This window comes from Leptonotus elevatus, chromosome 1 (genome assembly GCF_054856555.1).
Source record: "Leptonotus elevatus isolate MCC_2025b chromosome 1, RoL_Lele_1.0, whole genome shotgun sequence".
Classification (NCBI taxonomy): Eukaryota; Metazoa; Chordata; class Actinopteri; order Syngnathiformes; family Syngnathidae; genus Leptonotus; species Leptonotus elevatus.
The window spans coordinates 17,878,932-17,897,108 of record NC_141239.1 but is presented as its reverse complement, the minus strand read 5'-3'; the positions used below and the strand labels follow the sequence as shown (position 1 = coordinate 17,897,108).

The following is an 18,177-nucleotide window of genomic DNA, read 5'->3' as shown; positions in this document are numbered from 1 at the left end:
ACAAAACTGATTTTGGGACAGATTAAGACAAATATTTTATTTTACAGAAAATTAATCAAGCGCAAATTTGATTGATACTGTATGTATGCTTCTGCCTTACCTGCCTCCTCACACATTAAAACACACAAAACACTGTAATTTATCTTGTTAATTTTTAATAAGAAAACAAAAGTAACAAATTTTCACAATAAAAATAAATAAATAGTGCAATCTTGTAACATTCAGGATGTATTCAAACCCCCCCCCCCCCAAAAGTATGTGATTTTTGGTAGGCTACCATAAAAAAATAAAATAACCAATTACTTGTCACATTCAATTTGAAAGTAAAAAAAAAGAAAAGAAAAAAAGAAAAAAAAGAAGCATGAAGCTTTTTGTTTTATCCACCCACATTTTAAAATAGTGTGAGGTTTTGTAACATTTACTGTAACAATTTGTAATCTATTTTTATTGCATATATATATATATATATATATATATATATATATATATATATATATATATATATATATATATATATATATATATATATATAGCTTATATGCATCATTCATCTTTTAAAATGTAGGATGATTACATTTGTGATTTTTTTTTTACTATTTAAAATCATGTGACAAATGTTCATTTTATCCATAATTTAAATCAAACAGTGTGACTTGTAACATACATTTTTTTCCCCAGAATACACATTTAACAAAAAAAAGTGTGATCTTTTTCAACGTTTTAAGTTTTTCTCACAACCTTCTGATGTTTGATGACGACGATGTTTGAATATGCCGTGGGCCAATAAAAAATGTGCATCAAATGGCCCCAGTTTGTAGAGCCCTGCTCTAAACTGTCTACTACTACCCATCCACCCATCATCTAAAAATACTAGTTCAATTTGTTCCGTTTGGTGTTCATGAACAAAAAATGCTAGCAATAGCTCAACTTCATTAAAACGTGAAGTACACTGAAGACTACTGCAATTTTGGAAGAGATTTTAGCAAAACACATGAAGGAAATGTACAAGTACCTCATTTTTTTTACTCAAAGAGCATTTTTATTTGCAAACATATAACCATTTATACATACATGAGCTTGTTATTAGGATTTCCAAAAATTGAGCACTACAGCACTACTGTACTGTATATCACAGCAAATACAGATCACAAACAGGCTGCTTGCATTTTTCCATAAGAGTGAACATGCAAGAACATTAGCTATCGGCAGGAGCTTTTAACTCGAATCACAAATAGTGGTTCATTCACTGCCATTGACGGCTATAGACGTCAAAAATTCATTTGAACAATTTCTACTAGTTTAACATTTTTTTCCACTTTTGTTAACAAGAGTACGAAAACCTAGATTTGTTTTTACATTAAGAGCAGATATAAAATGTGTGATTAATCATGAGTTAAATATTGAAGTCACGCGATTAATTGCAATTAAAAAATTTAAGCGCCCGACGCGACTTAAAGATTATTATTATTATTATTATTATTAAAATGTTTAATGGTAATTAATCGCTTGACTTCACTAGTTAACTCACAATTAATCAAAAAAAAATTGTATCTGTTCTAAATGTACAATAAAAAAAATCTAGTCACAAATTTTACATCTGTTCTAATACAATACAAAATCTAGGTTTTCATACTCTTGTTAACAAAAGTAGAACAAAATGCTAAACTAATAGAAATAGTTCAAATGAATTTTTAACGTCTATAGCCGTCAATGGCAGTGAATGAGTTAAACGGGGAATGCTGGTATGTACAAGGCTGCGACTCCATATGCACCCACTGGACACTTCATTAGGTACACCTGCACAATCAAATGATCCTATTTTGTGACAATCAAAAGAGAATGATGCTTGGATACTTTATTTACATCACATGAGCATGACATTTTGACCGTGCATTTTTCCCCCTTTTGATAGTAAAGCAAAATTCATGGCATCCCAACAAAGACTTCCGGAAACAACGTGAGCGTGTCCTTTTGCTGTAAAATAGCCCTCTTTAATTGGATCCTTATAGCTCAATCTAAGGCAACGTCGCTTTCACAAGACTTCCAAGTCTTTGGGCAGTCAAGTGTGACAACAAGACGTCCCACGTCGTTTGGCTCACTTGTGTCAAGAAGCTGAGGTTTAACTCCAAAAAGTCCAAAGTCAAAAATCTGCCCTAAAAATGAATGCAGTCAGTATTAAGGCCAGTTATCATTCCATCTTTTTAAAGGAATGAAAATGCAGTAGACACAGTTTTATAGCATGGATATGATCAAAAGATGGCAACATCAATACATTTCTGTGAATACCAATCCTTTTACATGGTATTCAAAATGGCAAATGGCACTGCTAATTCACATCGACAAGGTCGCTCCTAACCTTTGGCTTCCAATCTTTGACATTTGCGACAACACAGACACGCGGTGGCAGTTGAACACTCCTTTCCGACAAAACACGAAACAGAGGTCCGCAGACCCCGATTGGGAATATATACGTCGGCACAATCCATGACGTCACTGTGTTTTGTAACCTGAGCTTGTGTTGCGCTGGACACGAGTGGCGCGAGCGGACACATGCTGCGTCGCCAAACACAGTAAGAGCAGTTTATGCACACTGGCTGATTTTCTCTCTGCCATGCTGGTTCTCTGACATTGTTTTTTCTCTCCAAATTTAAAAAATCGTTAGGTCTGTAAAGACAAAGTAACACTCAGTAAGCTCTTAAGAAGGTTAAAGAGGGGTAAGTCAAGGATCAATCCCGGAGCCACTACTTTTCCTTCTTTATGCGAACAACATTTTAAGTGTTTCTAAATTGTTTAAATGTCTCGTGTTTGCATTATTTTATGCTGGAAAAACTATAAACTACGTACTGCAAGTATCCGAGAATGAGTTTCAGAATATTGTGAAGTGGTTCAACGCTAACAGACTGAATGCTCATATTTGAAAGCAAGTGGAATGCTTTATTATAATAATAATAATGTGAAATGACATTGAATATAACGAATATTAAATAATTGGACAATGATTAAATAAAATTGAAAATAGACTAAAATCTGCTCCAATTAGGGGATTCGAACACAGATTTATAACACATGAGGCATGTGCACTGCACGATTGAGAACTTTAAAGTATCTGGGCACTTCCGTTGAATTTGCACGATGCCAAGTTGAATGAATGGATTTTGTCATTGAAAATCTGAAATAATAATAATAATTTAAAAAAACGTAACTCATTCACTGCCATTGACGGCTACAGACATCAAGAATTCAGTTGAACTATTTGTATTCGTTTAACATTTTTTCCCCACTTTTGTTAACAAGAGTATGAAAACCTAGACATTTTGTCTTTAAAAATCTTTTTTTTTTTTTTAAGAAAAGAGTATTAAAAATTAGGGGCAGAACAGATATAAAATGTGTGATTAATTGTGAGTTAACTATTGAAGTCATGCGATTAATTACAATAAAAAAAAATTATCGCCTGACGCCCCTAATTTTTAATAATCACTTAAAAAAAAAAAAAAGATTATTAAAAACAAAATGTCTAGGTTTTCATGCTCTCGTTAACAAAAGTGGGGGGAAAAATTTAAACTAATAGAAATAGTTCAAATTAATTTTCGACGTTTATAGGCGTCAATGGCAGTGAATGAGTTAATAATGTGAAATGACATTTAATATAATGGATGCTAAACAATTAGACAGTGATTAATTGCGAAATTGAAGTTGGACTGAAACCCACTCCACCCAGAATTTGAACCGCATTCGCCGCGGCGCAAGCCATGTGCTTGACCACGAAGCTAACTGACTTGTTAAAAGTCATGGCACGCTGCGTGTATACAAATTGAACAATGTGGTATAATTCAAAGCTATTGTTGAAGCTGAATGGGAATACATGCGTTTAACCATTTAAGTGAAATCATAATGCACTTGTCGATATGAGAGTCAGTTGGTAAACACGTACATCACTCAGCGGAAAGGCCATGGATACATCTGCAACGTACGGTCGGAGGTGGGATTCGAACCCACGACCTCCTGGTTATTGGACAATGCAGTTTCCCAACGCTGCAGCTCTCTCAAACCCATGGGAACGCTAATAAGTTGTAAGTAAGGGAATGGAAAATTGAACCGTCCCATTGAAAAATGGAAACAATTTTATATTTTACGTTAAATTGTGCAAAAACTACATTAGAGGAATGAGGAAAAATATAAGGCGGGTTGGTGTGAATTTTTGGAACAGCGTAAAAATCAAAAGTGAGGAGAATAATAAAGAATCCGAATAACACACAATTAGCCGAACCAAATGAATGTTTTGTTGGTGTATTTCCTTTTAAATAAATAAATAAATACATACATACATAAATAAGAGGAATGAAATGAAAGTTATGTACACTGCTGGAACTCTGTGGAGGTGGCCGCTTCTTCTCTTGGCAGGTTGAGCCTCACCTCTCCTCCCGAGGCAGCGGACGCCGAGTACACCGCGCCGATTGAACCCTCGTTCTCCATGGTGAAAAGCTTGCAGGTGCCAGGCAGGGACGTATCGGGAGCCTCTTTTGCAGGGCTCGATCCCCGCGACGACGCGGGCGAGGACGTGGGGCTGAGCTGCACGGCCGTCGTGTCCTGCAGAGTATGCTCGCTGGTCTCGATCTCGAACGCCGCGCCCCCTGCCAGCCCGCCGTTCCCGATCAGGTTCATGCCCGTCTTGGCGCCGTGCGAGCTGTGAGGAGGAGGAAGGCGGCTGCACACGCAACAGGCCCCGAAAAAGGAGACGGCTACGAGCAACAGTATGGGTCCGATGACGATGGACGGGTTGGCAGAAGGCACGAGGGTCCGGAAGGCGAACACTCCCACCAAGGTGATGTTGAGTCCGGCCAGCATGATGCACAAGCCGCAGGCGCAGCACAGGGCCGGAGAGGGCAGGCCGTGAGGACGCGATGCTCGCCGCTTTTTGTCCTTGGGTGGCTCCTTCTTGGAGGCAGAGCTGCCGGCGTTTCTGTCAGTGATGACCATGGCGTCACCTTTGGCCTCCCGCTCGGTTCTTCACGCCAATGTCTTCGCCATTGTGCTCTTTTACAAATCAATCCGATTCACGGTGAGGTAACACCTTGCGTAAATGACAAAACGTGACGAAAGTCAGATATTGTGTCGTGTGAAGGGTTAAACAGTTGACCAATAATCTGTGACAAGGCAAGGTAGGGGTGTCAAACATATGGCCTGCGGGCCAGAACCAGCCTGTAAAGGGGTCCAATCTGGCCCGTGATGACAGAACACAAACAGCAGCTTCTCACCTAAATTAACTGTTGTTGCGAATTCTGTCCATTGGAGGGCGCACTGATGACAACCACTTAAATGGCATTCAGAAATGTGGCCGTTACTGAAGATTTGATGCAAACAATTTCCGCACATTTTTGTTAAGCAATTTCAGATTACTCTGCAATAACATAATGAGAATATATTCGGAATGTACGTGTAATTATTTGCAGCAAAAAAAAATTAAAAAGAAGTTAATATTTGGAACTGTCGTGATTTATAGGTTGTTAGGCCACGGACATACTGGGTGAAAGTGGCCCCTGAATCAAAATGAGTTTGACACCCCTGATTTACTGCATATAGTGCACTTCTTACACAAATGTGCTGTAAAAGAATATATACTCAACAAAATTATAAACGCAACACTTTTGTTATTGCTCCCATTTTTTACGAGATAAACTCAAAGATGTAAAACTTCTTCCACATACACAATATTATCATTTCTCGCAAATGTCATTCACAAACCAGTGTAAATCTGTGATAGTGAGCACTTCTCCTTTGCCGAGGTAAACCATCCCACCTCACAGGTGTGCCATATCAAGATGCTGATGAGACACCACACAGTTGCATTGCTCAAGGCTCAGGTAACAACCAATCACGGATCACTTTGCAAATGTCACATGCCCAAGCTCAGAAAACAGGTGAGCTGTGATTGGTCGCTACCTGAGCCCTTAGCAACTCTGATGTCATTTTCACTTGACAACAAGTGGTAAAATGGCCGCCGCCTGAGATGGATAAAAATGGGTGGATTTTTGCTGCTTAATTCATATTCCACACAAACACGGCATTAATCAGAATGCTGTGTTTAGACTAGTGAAGGCACATAGAACGTATTTTTTGGGTTGACTTCCCCTTAAAAGCCTTTTTACACACATTTGTGACACCAGTCCTGGAACCTTTCTGACACATTTTGTGTAGCTATATTAAATTTTGCGTCTCTGAGAGTAAATGACTCTGTCACTGACTCATACATTTTGTATTATGTGACGCAGCTTCATAACATTTGAAAAGGTTAGTATTACCATTTCGTATTGTAGCCATTGATTCTTTTTTTTTTCTTTTCTTCTTCTTCTGGAGAGCTCAGTATTGTTCATTCGGTAATTTTACCGATTTGACATGTCATCTTCATTACTCTCTTTTTAAAAAATGTTTTTAAATTAATTTGTATTTTGTATGTGGGTGAGTATGTGCATGTGCGTGCGTGCGTGCGTGTGAGTGTGTATTCATTACCTAAAACCTATTTAAAAATCCCATACCGTTCACCTAAACCAAACACTTCAGAACCCAGCCAGAGCCGTGAGGCCGTCAGGAGACCCGAGGAAGGACCAAAGAAAAGAAAGGAAAGTGAAATCCAGCACCGACCAGACACCACCCACCGGGCCACCAACCAGAGTCCTTCACCAACCCCAGAAACATCTCAATTCCAACAAATCAGGGAGACCTCAAGAGACCAAAGGAGAGACTGAGGAAAGGAAGGAAGGACAGACGAAGCCGAGTGAGATCCACAGACACCAGCCTCCACCGATTCAACGACCAGAGGAAGAAGCAGATTGTGTCTGAGTTTCGATAGATGCTGGTGTGGTGGATCTGGCATGCATGAAAATCTCCACCAAAGAGGGGAGCCGTCGACCCCCGCCAGGACAGAGCAAGCGCAACACCTCAGGGCCCCCCAGGCCACGGCAGCGCCAAGGGACAACCCCCGGGCCCCGCAGGGGCCACCGGCCAGAGAGCAAACCCAGGAGCAGGAGTGCCCCCCACCCCAACACGGCCCGCGCCCCCAACCCAACGCAGCAGGACGGGGCACTGCAGGCCCGCCAGGCACCCCACCGGTCCACAGCCGGGAGCAGGTGAGCCGGAGCAGAGGGAAATGATATCCCCACGCTCCGATCCACCTGCCTCCCAGTCACGTTAGTGAGTGTACGTGGTGCATTAAAATAAATAAAAAATAAATGGGGGGGGGGGGGGGGGCGCTGCGGGGACACGGACAGGGGATCGCAGCACTGCTCTATACTGCGGTCTGTCCCAACCGATGCCCCCCCACCCCCCAGTTGTGTGGTTGGAGGGGAGTTGTATGGCGAAGACGGTGTCTCCACCCTACCCCAAGCCCCCAAAGTGTGTTATGTGCCCTATATGTCTATAAACAAAGTGTATTGTGCAAAACTAGTGCAGTGAGTTAAGAGGAGCGACCAGCGGGGGCCCCCCCCCCCAACTGGGCGGGGTCAGGAGGCACACCCACCCACCAAACCCCCACCCACCCCAGCCCGGTACTGGGGCCCGCCCGAGGTGCCAGGAGGTCCACCGGAGCGGGGTGGGCACAACACCAAGGGACCCACCCACCCAGGGACCCACCCACCCCCACCAAACCCACCCACCCCCACCAAACCCACCCCACCCACCCGGCCCCCGGAGCCCCGAGACCCGGGCCACGGATGGAGCCCCTGGCCCAGGGGAGGAAGGCGGACAGGGGAGGGGGAAGGGACGGGGGAAGGAAATCCATTGGTTCTGTATTTGGTGTCCATGTGAGGAAACGGCTCTGTCTCTGGCTCTTAATTGTATTACGTCTTGCATAATTTCATTGTGGGAGCTACATTACAGATGCAGCTGCGATGGGTGAAATATAGACGAAGAGATTAGACATTTCGCTTAAGGGTTACATTTTGTATGTAGCTTTTGTTCAAGTCAACAGTTTTGTTCCATTTTGTGTTTATTTGTGTTACTTTATTCACTAACAAGTCCGTTCAGCAAATCTTCCTCCCGTTTACGTTCTTGTGACCAATAAGAGATGGTTTGCTGTGACACATTTTGTTTCTTTTAGCAATATCAAGATAAACCAAGTTATTTTGGTCAACTGTATTTGTGATTTTCATGTAATTTTCACACTATTTAATATATAGTCACGTGATGATAACATATCTCAGAGCAAAAAGGTTCATACCAGGACACCAGGTCCAATCTTGAAGTAAGCATAAATTATTATTTTCTCTTTATGGCTACCTTGGCGGCAGGAGTCCAAAAAACATAATGCTAGGTAAAATGAAAGCCAAATCACACATGGGTTTAAATGATTTGTCTCTATGTGTCAGGAGTCAGGACTGCTGACCACTTGCTTTATATTTTGAATATTTTTTTGAATATTTATCCTGGCAGTTTTGCTGAAACAACTTGTATGTACTAGGATACTGGAGGTGGTCACAAACTAATGATGTGCTGATTTATGAAAACATTGAAAACTTCTGCAGTGCGTTTGAATTTAGCCTAAATTCGTCGGTTGTTATGGACAAGCAACATTAGACGCAGGGGAAAAAAACACCCCTGCTCTTTCCTCTGTACTGTACTCTCATCCCTGCCCTCATTAGTGGATTAGTCATTATAGTCAACATTTTCCTTATGCAGCCCTTACGAGAAGCACGCTGCATAAAGTATAAAAATCTGTCACATTGAAACCTTTTTTTTTTTGTCGCTGCATAGGTGTGAGCATCAGAGCCAACATCTGCTTACCTTTTATGTCCAATGACGCTCCATTCTTCAGCGATGTTTTTTTCCCCCCTCCTTCCCAATGCAGTCACCCGGTTTGAATAAATCAATCAATTTAAAGGATAATTGTATGGGTGAAGGTTCGCACATCGGATTTTGCGATGTTGGTTCCGAATGCTGCTCTTTGCCTGCAACTGTGCGGTCCGGTTGGGCGCAAGTCATGACACGCGGCTACGAGGCGAGCGGTGACCGGCTAGTGATGCGCCACATCCGAACCGATCACTCGAGCGCCGCGCGAATGTGGCTCAGCTCAACCTCAGAAAAAAAAAGGGAAGGGCTCCTGAAAATGTGGAGCATGTGCAACATATTCCCTCCTTCTGTCAACCTCTGGATGTGTGGAAGTGCGTGTGCAATGACGTGTTTTTTTTCCTATCTTTCTTTTTTGTTAAAGAGGAACGTACCCGGAAATTGAACGCGCATTCACCCGCCGACCACAACATTAGGGACACCTGCTTTAGAATGACGTTTTGAGTGCTGATAAGAGAATTGTGCATAATGTTTATACTTGTGTTTCTTTCTTTTTTTTTTCACATTTTTAACACATTTGGGCTACCTTTGAACAGTCACCTAAAATGTTAGTAAGTTGCCGAGGCACTTCCGGTGGCAGCGACAGGAGATGCCGGAAGTTGTACACGTACACCTGACAATCTGTTGCCATCCATGTCACAAAAAGTGAGCCAAAGAAGATGATTTATTTGTCTGGCATAGATAGGTGAACAAAGTTACATTACACACATATATAGAGCATTGTTATAGAGCACAACCCACTCCAGTACACTAGCAGGACAACCAGGTGTTGATCAGCTGCTCAGCATGCTGCCATTTATGTCAGGCGGCAACGATCCCCATCATGCCGTTTTCCATGACGTCTCCCTAATCTGCCTGTGATGTCCCGGATATCAATTGGGTGCGCACAATGGATGTCAGTCACTCTTTTTGTTTGCACGCTGGCTTCTGCACACAATACATCTGTGATGTGCGCGTCAAACATGAACCAGGCCATGTAAATATCTTGCATCATGTACTGACATCCTCTTCATATAATAACCGTAATGGTTTCTTAATTGTGGAATGAGAACACGATGTGATGAGATGAGCTGCAGAGAAATGGAACTACTGGGCTTAATTTGTTTTAATCAGCGTCAGGAAATCGAGAGGCACTGTTCTAGGAATCTTAATTTAACGCGGGGCCAGAGTTCAATTCAGGATAGGTTTATGAAACTTACATCAATAAAATGTCATGATTCATTTACTGTAAATGTAAAAATAAAACCACAACCCTACTTGACATTAAAGTTTAAAGGGGAAGTCAACCGTAAACATTTCTTGAAAATACAGTAATATGTTATATGTGACCTCACAAGTCTAAAGATTACATTTGTGGAATATGAGTTAAGCATGAAAATCCAGCCGTTTTATCCATCTTAGGTGGCGGCCATTTTGCCACTTGCCGTCGATTGAAGATGACATCACAGTTACTCAGGGCTCAGGCAACGACCAATCACAGCCTATCTTTTTTTCTGAAGCTGAGCTGTGATTGTCTCTCTAAAATATCACCCTGAACAACCATCCTAGCTTAAGTCAATTGATCACAGTAAAAATCACAACCGTTTGCAACCGTGATATAGTTAGCAGATAAGCTAACCGGAGAGCTAGCCTAGCTTCTTCTATTTGTTCTTCTTCTTCTTGCCTAGCTTCTTCTTCTTCTTCTTGACATTGAGAGTGTTCTTAAAATAAATGGTGGTCTGAGTGCCCCCTTCGACGTCCGGAGGGGGGTGAGGCAGGGCTGCTCTCTCTCGGGGATGCTTTATTCTTTGTCCATAGAGCCTCTGCTCCACAAGTTAAGGGAAAATTTAGACGGTGTGTACATCCCCCAGTGTTATATGTCTGTCTGCCTATGCCGATGATGTCGTAGTTTTAACTAAGTCACAAGAGGACATTGATACTTTCAAAAAAAAGTTGTGACAGAGTTTGGTATTATTTCGTCTTCGCGAGTGAACTGGGGGAAGAGCGAGGCTCTCATGGGGGGAGACAGGATGAAGACCAAGCTCAAATTGCCGGGCGAACTGGAATGGAAAATTGCGGGGTTTTAAATATCTGGGCATCTTTTTGGGGGATGAGACCTACAAAAAGAAAAACTGGGATAATGTGTTGGAGACGGTGAGGGGGAGGTTAAAACGGTGGAAATGGTTGCTGCCAAAAATGTCTTACAGGGGCAGAACCCTCATCGTCAACAACTTAGTCTCGTCTTCTTTGTGGCACAAACTAATGGTCTTGGACCCTCCAGCCTCTCTCAACGCATTTTAATTGATTTCAGGAGGCACTGGGTTCCACAGAGCATCCTTTTCCTCCCTAAAGAAGAAGGGGGGGGGGGGGCAGGGCTTGGTGCATTTGGCCAGCATGGGCGCTGCTTTCAGACTCCAGTTTATACAAAGGCTCCTGACTGGCCCCAAGGATGTTCTGTGGAGACCATTAGCCCGATGCACCCTGCAGCGTTTAGGTTTATGTGGGCTGGATTTCAGTTTGTTTTTAATGGACTTGTCTCGCACGAGCACAGCTTCTCTTTCCTGGTTTCTACCAGAGTGCTTTCAAAGTCTGGAACTTCCTGAGAAAACAGCGGGCGGAGCAGGCCGACTCACTGTACTGGCTCATGCAAGAACCTGTCCTGCAGTGAACCCTGCTGGACTACCCTAGCTGGGGGGAAGGGACCGACTCTGTCCAAGACCCTTCAAGCTGCAGGGGTCGCAACGCTTGGCAAGGTGGTGGAGCTGACCGGTCCCAGTCTCGAGGACCCCGCTCCGCTGGCCTCCATTCTGGGGATACATTCCTTGAGGGTCGTTAAACAGCTGCTGAACCACTGGAAAGGAAGACTGGCTGGACATGAGCGCTCCCTCCTCAGTCTGTACGGCAGTGGTTCCCTAACTCCGAACCCAGAGGACGGCTTCCCCCACATGGGGCTGCTCCCAGACTTGGGTGACTGCGGCGGCCCCCTGCTGGAGAACAATCCAGCAGTTTCTTTGGGAGCCGCGCCCGGAAAACAATTCTACCGAACAATGGTTAAAACCTTACATAAAAATAAACTTAACCGACGCTTGGACACTCCATGGAGGAGAGTTATAGGTGATGAACTGCTTTTCACAAGCACGCTTTTATTTATGGTTTCAACCACAAGGGCCAGATCAAGAGAGAAAGCCGGGTTTTAAACTTTGTTTTGAGCCAGGCCAAGATGGGCGTGTGGTTGTCCCGTAAAAGGAAAGTTGACGATGGGGTAGAAGTCGATCCCACGGTTCTATGCAAAAAGTTGATAAAGTCCAGACACTTTATTGATTTTAGTTTTTACAAGAGAGCAGGAGATTTGGATAGTTTTTGTGAGATGTGGACTGATGTAAAAGCATTTTATTTTTTTTATCTATTTATTTAATTGCTCTTGCCGAGCTGTGTGATGAAAATAATGTAAATAAGAGCGGTAAATAAATGTCATTTTTTCTAAATCAAATCTTCTTCTTGCCTAGCTTCTTCTTCTTCTTCTTCTTCTTCTTCTTCTTTTTATCTTGAAGGGTCTAAAGCCAACCTAGCCTCTAAAGCTCATTTTTACTCTATATGACTTAATGCTCATCGAAATACGACTTCTTCGTAAACACGCCAATATGTATGTTTAAATAATGGCGTGTATCAGATGTGGCTCTTCACAAACGTGTGGTCTCAATCCGGGGTTACCATGGTGACAACATCCAACGAGATCATTCATTGCACCTGTTAGAAAAAAGTCCCCATTCTCCTCTAATTGGGTCGGGCAGGCAACAAAAACGCTATTGTGCTGGTTGTTATGCTGCGGTATAAAGGCTGTGATTTGTTAATTATCCTTCTGTTATTATCAGCTCAACGAAGTTTCATAACTCACAGACATGTTTGGGCCATTAAAAAATACACTTGAGTGAAATTGGCTCCCAGTAAAATATTAATTTAAGGAATGATTTTGTTGTTGCGAGTGGAACACAAACTCAATTTAATCTCGCGCACAACCCGAGAGGTGGTCCGTTTTTCGAAATTGGGGCAGCACAGTGGCACAGGTGGGTTCAAATGTCAGTCTGTGGTAGAGTTCCATTCCCCCACGTTGAAGACTCGACAACCCTAATGAGGATTAGCAGTACAGAAGATGGACGGATGAACGTTTACCCCGCAGACGATGCAGTCAAATGACATACTGTGTGCAGATGGAATGTCAATTTGGGAATACATTCAGCATTCAAGTTCTGCATCCATCTGCTATTCTCTCCATTCAGAGTGCAACTGGTGCTTGTGTGACACACTCAAAGGCATTAAAAGTGTGTACCAAAAAGTGTGTTCTGTTGCCAATCGAGTCGAACCGGAACGTAATAGCAGAAGCGTTCGGGCCTGTGGTCCTCTCAGTGGCACTTGCCTCCGATTTAACACTTATTGATTCCTCCTTATGAGCGGCGCAAGCTGGCACTAAACCCTGGCAGGTCCTTGGAAAGGGGGCTGGGGGGAAGTGTGCGGGGGGGGGGGGGGGGGGGTTGCTGTGAAGCTTGCATCTGTTCAAAATGTCATGAAAGTAGTGAAGGAGTGAAAAGATTCTGCCAAGAACACTCTGTTCAAGCTCATTAGTCAGCTTGCGTGTCGGACGGTGTCATAACGCATGAAGCCCCCAAAAAAAAACACATCATTAAGATTGGCACAGTCAATATCTTGTCAAGCTGCCGCCTGCTTTTGAATCACCCATCTTCATATGCCATATTGAAATGTAGGCAGAACGACAAATGAAGCATTCACAGGATTTTAAGACGGAAAGCCCTGGTGACTCTCAAGTCATGTTGTGAACAGAAATCTTTATCCCCCAGCATTGCCATCATATGCCGTTATACTGTTACATGGTGTGTGTTTTTTTGTGAACGACAAATGGAAGATGTCACAGATGTCTTTTCTTTTTTTTCTTTTTAGCAGACTTTCATATAACGTTATACAAAAGTGACATCATTATGAAAAAGAACCATTGCTCTTTTTTGATATCATCGTTCATAGCTGGATGTGCAAATGAAACTTTTGAATGGGGTACAGTGTGTGTGTGTATTAGTGATGCACCGAGTATTCGGCCACCGAAATAAAATTAAAGCCGGAAGAATATGGCCAAAATAGGATGTTGTGGCAAAGAAGAAAAAAAAACGCTGCAAGCGAGCGTCTGTTCGAATTAAACAGCGAACGCGGGGGTGAGTGTCCGCCTTTTCTTCTCGCTGGCTTTTCATCATGTGAGTTTGCACCGGTCGGTCCCAGCAGCTCACGGGGTCATTGTGCACACCGGAGGAGAGGGCCGTCGCTTGGTGTGCAACATTTAAGCGGGTTGAAAAAAGACACAACTGCCGCGTATTGCAGTACAGGTGAGCAACTCTTTCTCCCGCAGCACCTTCCCTTTTGATTTTTTTGATTTTTATAAGAGCCCTTCGAACGCTTCCCCTTTTTTCACCGGCATCCCGGTGGCCGTGCTAAATACTTTAGCTAATGCTAGCACATTTGCTATCAAGAGAGTTTTAAACACGGAATCACTTAGCGCTATCTCCGGGTGGCGACACACCTGCACAGGACGCTGTGTGTGACATTGCAGTCCGTTCCCGAAGCTGATGAGCTGGTGCGAACAAATGTATTTGTTTATTTTTAAATGTTAGTGAATATGTGAATGTGTCGATTTTAAGTGCGCCGCACCTCGTCCCGCCGCACGCGTCCGGCCCCGCCTGTGCGAACTACATTGACTTTAAGCAAAGAAAATGTTCAACCCTTGTTTGTTGTTAAATGTACCATTAGCCAACATATCTGCGGTGTGGGCACATTTCAACTTATATTGTGCTTGGTTAAAATGCCAGTGCTAAATAAATATCTTATAATATATTATAATTGTAATTAATTATAATAAATGCAATGATAGTAAAAATTGGCATCATTTTTTTTCGGGTTTATATATATTTATATATATATATATATATATATATACTAGTAATGCCAAAGTGAAAGCCTTAATCACAAAAAATTATTGCATTAATCATGTATTAACGCAGATTAATCATGATGATCCTTTAGCTTGACAACGGATGTTTTTTTAAAGGTAGCAGAGGTTGTGTTTGAGCAATAAACATAACTACATGCATTAAAGTAAAAATATTTAATAAATGTTTGCGTATGACATTCAGAATATATGTCAAACTATGGGGGTCATTTTCCCCCCATTTTAAACGATGCAAGTAATTAACTGATTAGAAAAAAAGTAGGCTGAGCATGTGCATTGGATACATTTTTTTAAAGATGTCCTCGCAACATTAAACGTCGAAAAAATTAACACATAGCAGATGCTCTTTAAATTTGGCGGGCAAAAAATGTTGATAAAAAAAAATCATTTTTAATTAAGTGTAGTAGGTAAGGAATAAGTATAGTAAACTTAGTCCTATCTATTGTATAGAGGAAGAGCTACTGCGTATGTCAATCTTTTAATGACAGTCAGTGGGTTAAGATTAGCACGCCAGAGACTGGAAATGTGTCACAAAGTAATAAAATACCCCGTATAGTCTTATGCTACGTTTCTGGCGGTGCGATTTCATTATAGCCTATTTACAGGGGTGTTAAACAAAACAATCGATTCTGCAATAAGTTGTTATTTAAACATCGTTTTTTTGATGGAAATATTCAACAAATATATATGTGTATATATATATATATATATATATATTTAAAAAAAAAAAAAAAAAAAAAAAAAAAGAGCAATGATGATGACATTTCCGAATGAACAATACTGAGCTCTTAAAAAAAAAAAAAAATAAAAAAAAAAGGAAATATTCAACAAAACGTCTTACTTGGTTTCTAAATTTGAGTTAAAAAAAAATCACAATAATCGACTTATAGATTCGTATCGGGATGAATCGGCATCGTATTGAATCGTGACCTATGAATCGACATACAGATCGAATCGCCAGGTTTCAGGCAATTCACGTCCATACATAGTATATATTAGTTTTTGAGCACACCAGTCTGTCACTCGCCCCCCAGAAGAACTTGCTTGAAGCGGTCGCATTCTTTTACAATGCAGTTTCAGCCATTGAAGTTGCCATAGGAATAGCATATCCATGGCAACGGAGGACACGAGGCTAAGCAGTACAACCCCACAGTGAATAAGATGACAATTTATCAGGGGTCTGTTTCAACAAAGCAGGTTTAGTGAGAACCCTGACTGAAGAAATGTATTTCATAAAAAGAGGTCATTTAAAGGGGAGGTCTTTAGTTTTCACTTAGAAATAAACATTTCTTAAACACTGGATGTAAACACATGAAATCCTTCTCAATCAACACCTCTGGACTTCTGTTAATGTGTGGTGGTGATTTTGTCATCATCCACCACCACCCAAGCCTGTATTTTGCCATTTTGTTGCGTTTTGCCATGAGAGGGACGTTTGTGCCAATCACAGAGCGGTGGGCGTGTCACCGAAGGCAGGCGCAATGTTTGACGAGAAGAGTGGGGGTTGAGCCATGGGAGGAGTCAGTTTTGAATTGTTTTTTTTTTTACAAACAGGTTTTTCACAATCAACCTCGAGGTTTTCTCTGTCCCCGCCTCCATTCAGCCACACGCGACATTTCATTTCCTCATTCATAAAGTCCGTTGCGGCGAGTTTTTGCGTGAATACGCTTATATAGTCTATAGCGTAAAGTCCACTTTCGTCACGAACATGACATTTCTTTTTGACAATGACCCTATTGATGAAGGTGCCGCTTTATTGCGCAGAGAATTAAACATGTATCGCGTTATCAGACCGCGCATAGATATGCTGGCATTATCTTCTTGAGCGGTCTATATTTAAATTTACACATTGACCCGACACCCGAGCAGCAACGTGCCACCGCGCCGCCTTCCTCTAGGGTGAGCCTCTGTGGTGTTGCACTTTTTTTTTTTCTTAAGAAATTTGCCCTATTGATCGCATTAAGATTTCCAGTTGAGAGGGGTAAAAAAATGCGGAAGCAGAGGGCAGCGCAGCGCTCTGCTTCCCCGTTGCCATGGCGACTCGACGAATCGGGGCCCCATTGACGTGGTCTTTTTAGTGTAGTGGTAACGCAAGGTGAAACTACTCTGTGAACGGGATTATCATAAGCATTTGTAGAATTCCAACGCTCGTATCCTCCAAGTACTTCCGGGTCATCTCAATCGGATAGGATCACGGACTTAAATATATGGACTGTCCATAAGTTAGTCCGTGGATATGATCGGAAATGACATTTCCTCTGCAAAGACGAGAATCTGAAGCGGCCCGGGGTCTCCGGAAGACAAAAAAAACAAGCGTTGTCCATTGCCTGGTCAACGAGATTGCAACCAACACCGGAAATATTTTTGACGCTAGTGCCCCCTAGTGGTCGGAGTCACGCAACTCGCCACACGTATTTGTGACTCTTGCACGGCAGGACTGTAGCAAAAGTCACATGTGAGAAAACAGCCAATCAAGAGGCGCGGTGTTAACTGTGTGTTCATGCGTACAATTCAGTGTACGCATTTGCACACATTTGTGACTTCAGTTACACATTCGTAGATTCTCGTTACGTATTTGTGACAAATAGTTTTGACATATTTGTGGATCGAAATACGCATTTGTAAATCCTTTTGCTACAATAATGGCCCCATATCATGGGTAATGATAGTTGTTGATAGATGAATGGTTAATCTGATTGTTGGTGGACGCCTAACGGCATTAGCGCACAACAAGCAACGCGTCATTCCATTAGTGTTGCCAAATACTAATGGAATGACGCGGGACAACCTTAATTAATTTTCTTTTTCCTAGCAGCCTCCATGACAACAAAAAAAAAAGTGTTACGGGCAAATTTGAGACACTCAAAACACCCACTGACAGGCAACTTTTGCGGAGCATTGCATTTCGTCTGTCCTTCCTTCCTTCCTTCCTTTCCTCAGTCTCTCCTTTGGTCTCTTGAGGTCTCCCTGATTTGTTGGAATTGAGATGTTTCTGGGGTTGGTGAAGGACTCTGGTTGGTGGCCCGGTGGGTGGTGTCTGGTCGGTGCTGGATTTCACTTTCCTTTCTTTGGTCCTTCCTCGGGTCTCCTGACGGCCTCACGACTCTGGCTGGATTCTGAAGTGTTCGGTTTAGGTGAACGGTATGGGATTTTTTAATAGGTTTTAGGTGAACTAATACATACACACTCACACGCACGCACATGCACACCCACATACAAAATAAAAACGTATAAAAAATAAATACAATTTAAAAAAGAAAAAAAAAGAGAGACCAATGATGATGACATGTCAAATCGGTAAAATTACCGAATGAACTGAGCTCTCCAGAAAAAAAAAAAAAAAGACAACCATA

At 42.2% G+C, this 18,177-nt stretch overlaps 1 protein-coding gene across 1 annotated transcript; it reads right to left on the bottom strand.

Moving 5' to 3' along the window:
• Positions 1-1,052: 1,052 nt before the first annotated feature.
• tmem275a (transmembrane protein 275a) lies at positions 1,053-9,167 on the bottom strand. The gene is made up of 2 exons (XM_086076344.1): positions 8,776-9,167; positions 1,053-5,071 (listed from the first exon to the last, which is right to left on the bottom strand). The coding sequence occupies exon 2, from the start codon at positions 4,975-4,977 to the stop codon at positions 4,351-4,353; it is 627 nt and encodes a 208-aa protein (XP_085932470.1). The 5' UTR covers positions 4,978-5,071; positions 8,776-9,167; the 3' UTR covers positions 1,053-4,350.
• Between the last annotated feature and the right edge of the window lie 9,010 nt (positions 9,168-18,177).

What these genes read in the sequence shown, in the direction of transcription:
- tmem275a (XM_086076344.1), bottom strand. Translation starts at nt 4,977, where the DNA reads ATGGTCATCACTGACAGAAACGCCGGCAGCTCTGCCTCCAAGAAGGAG.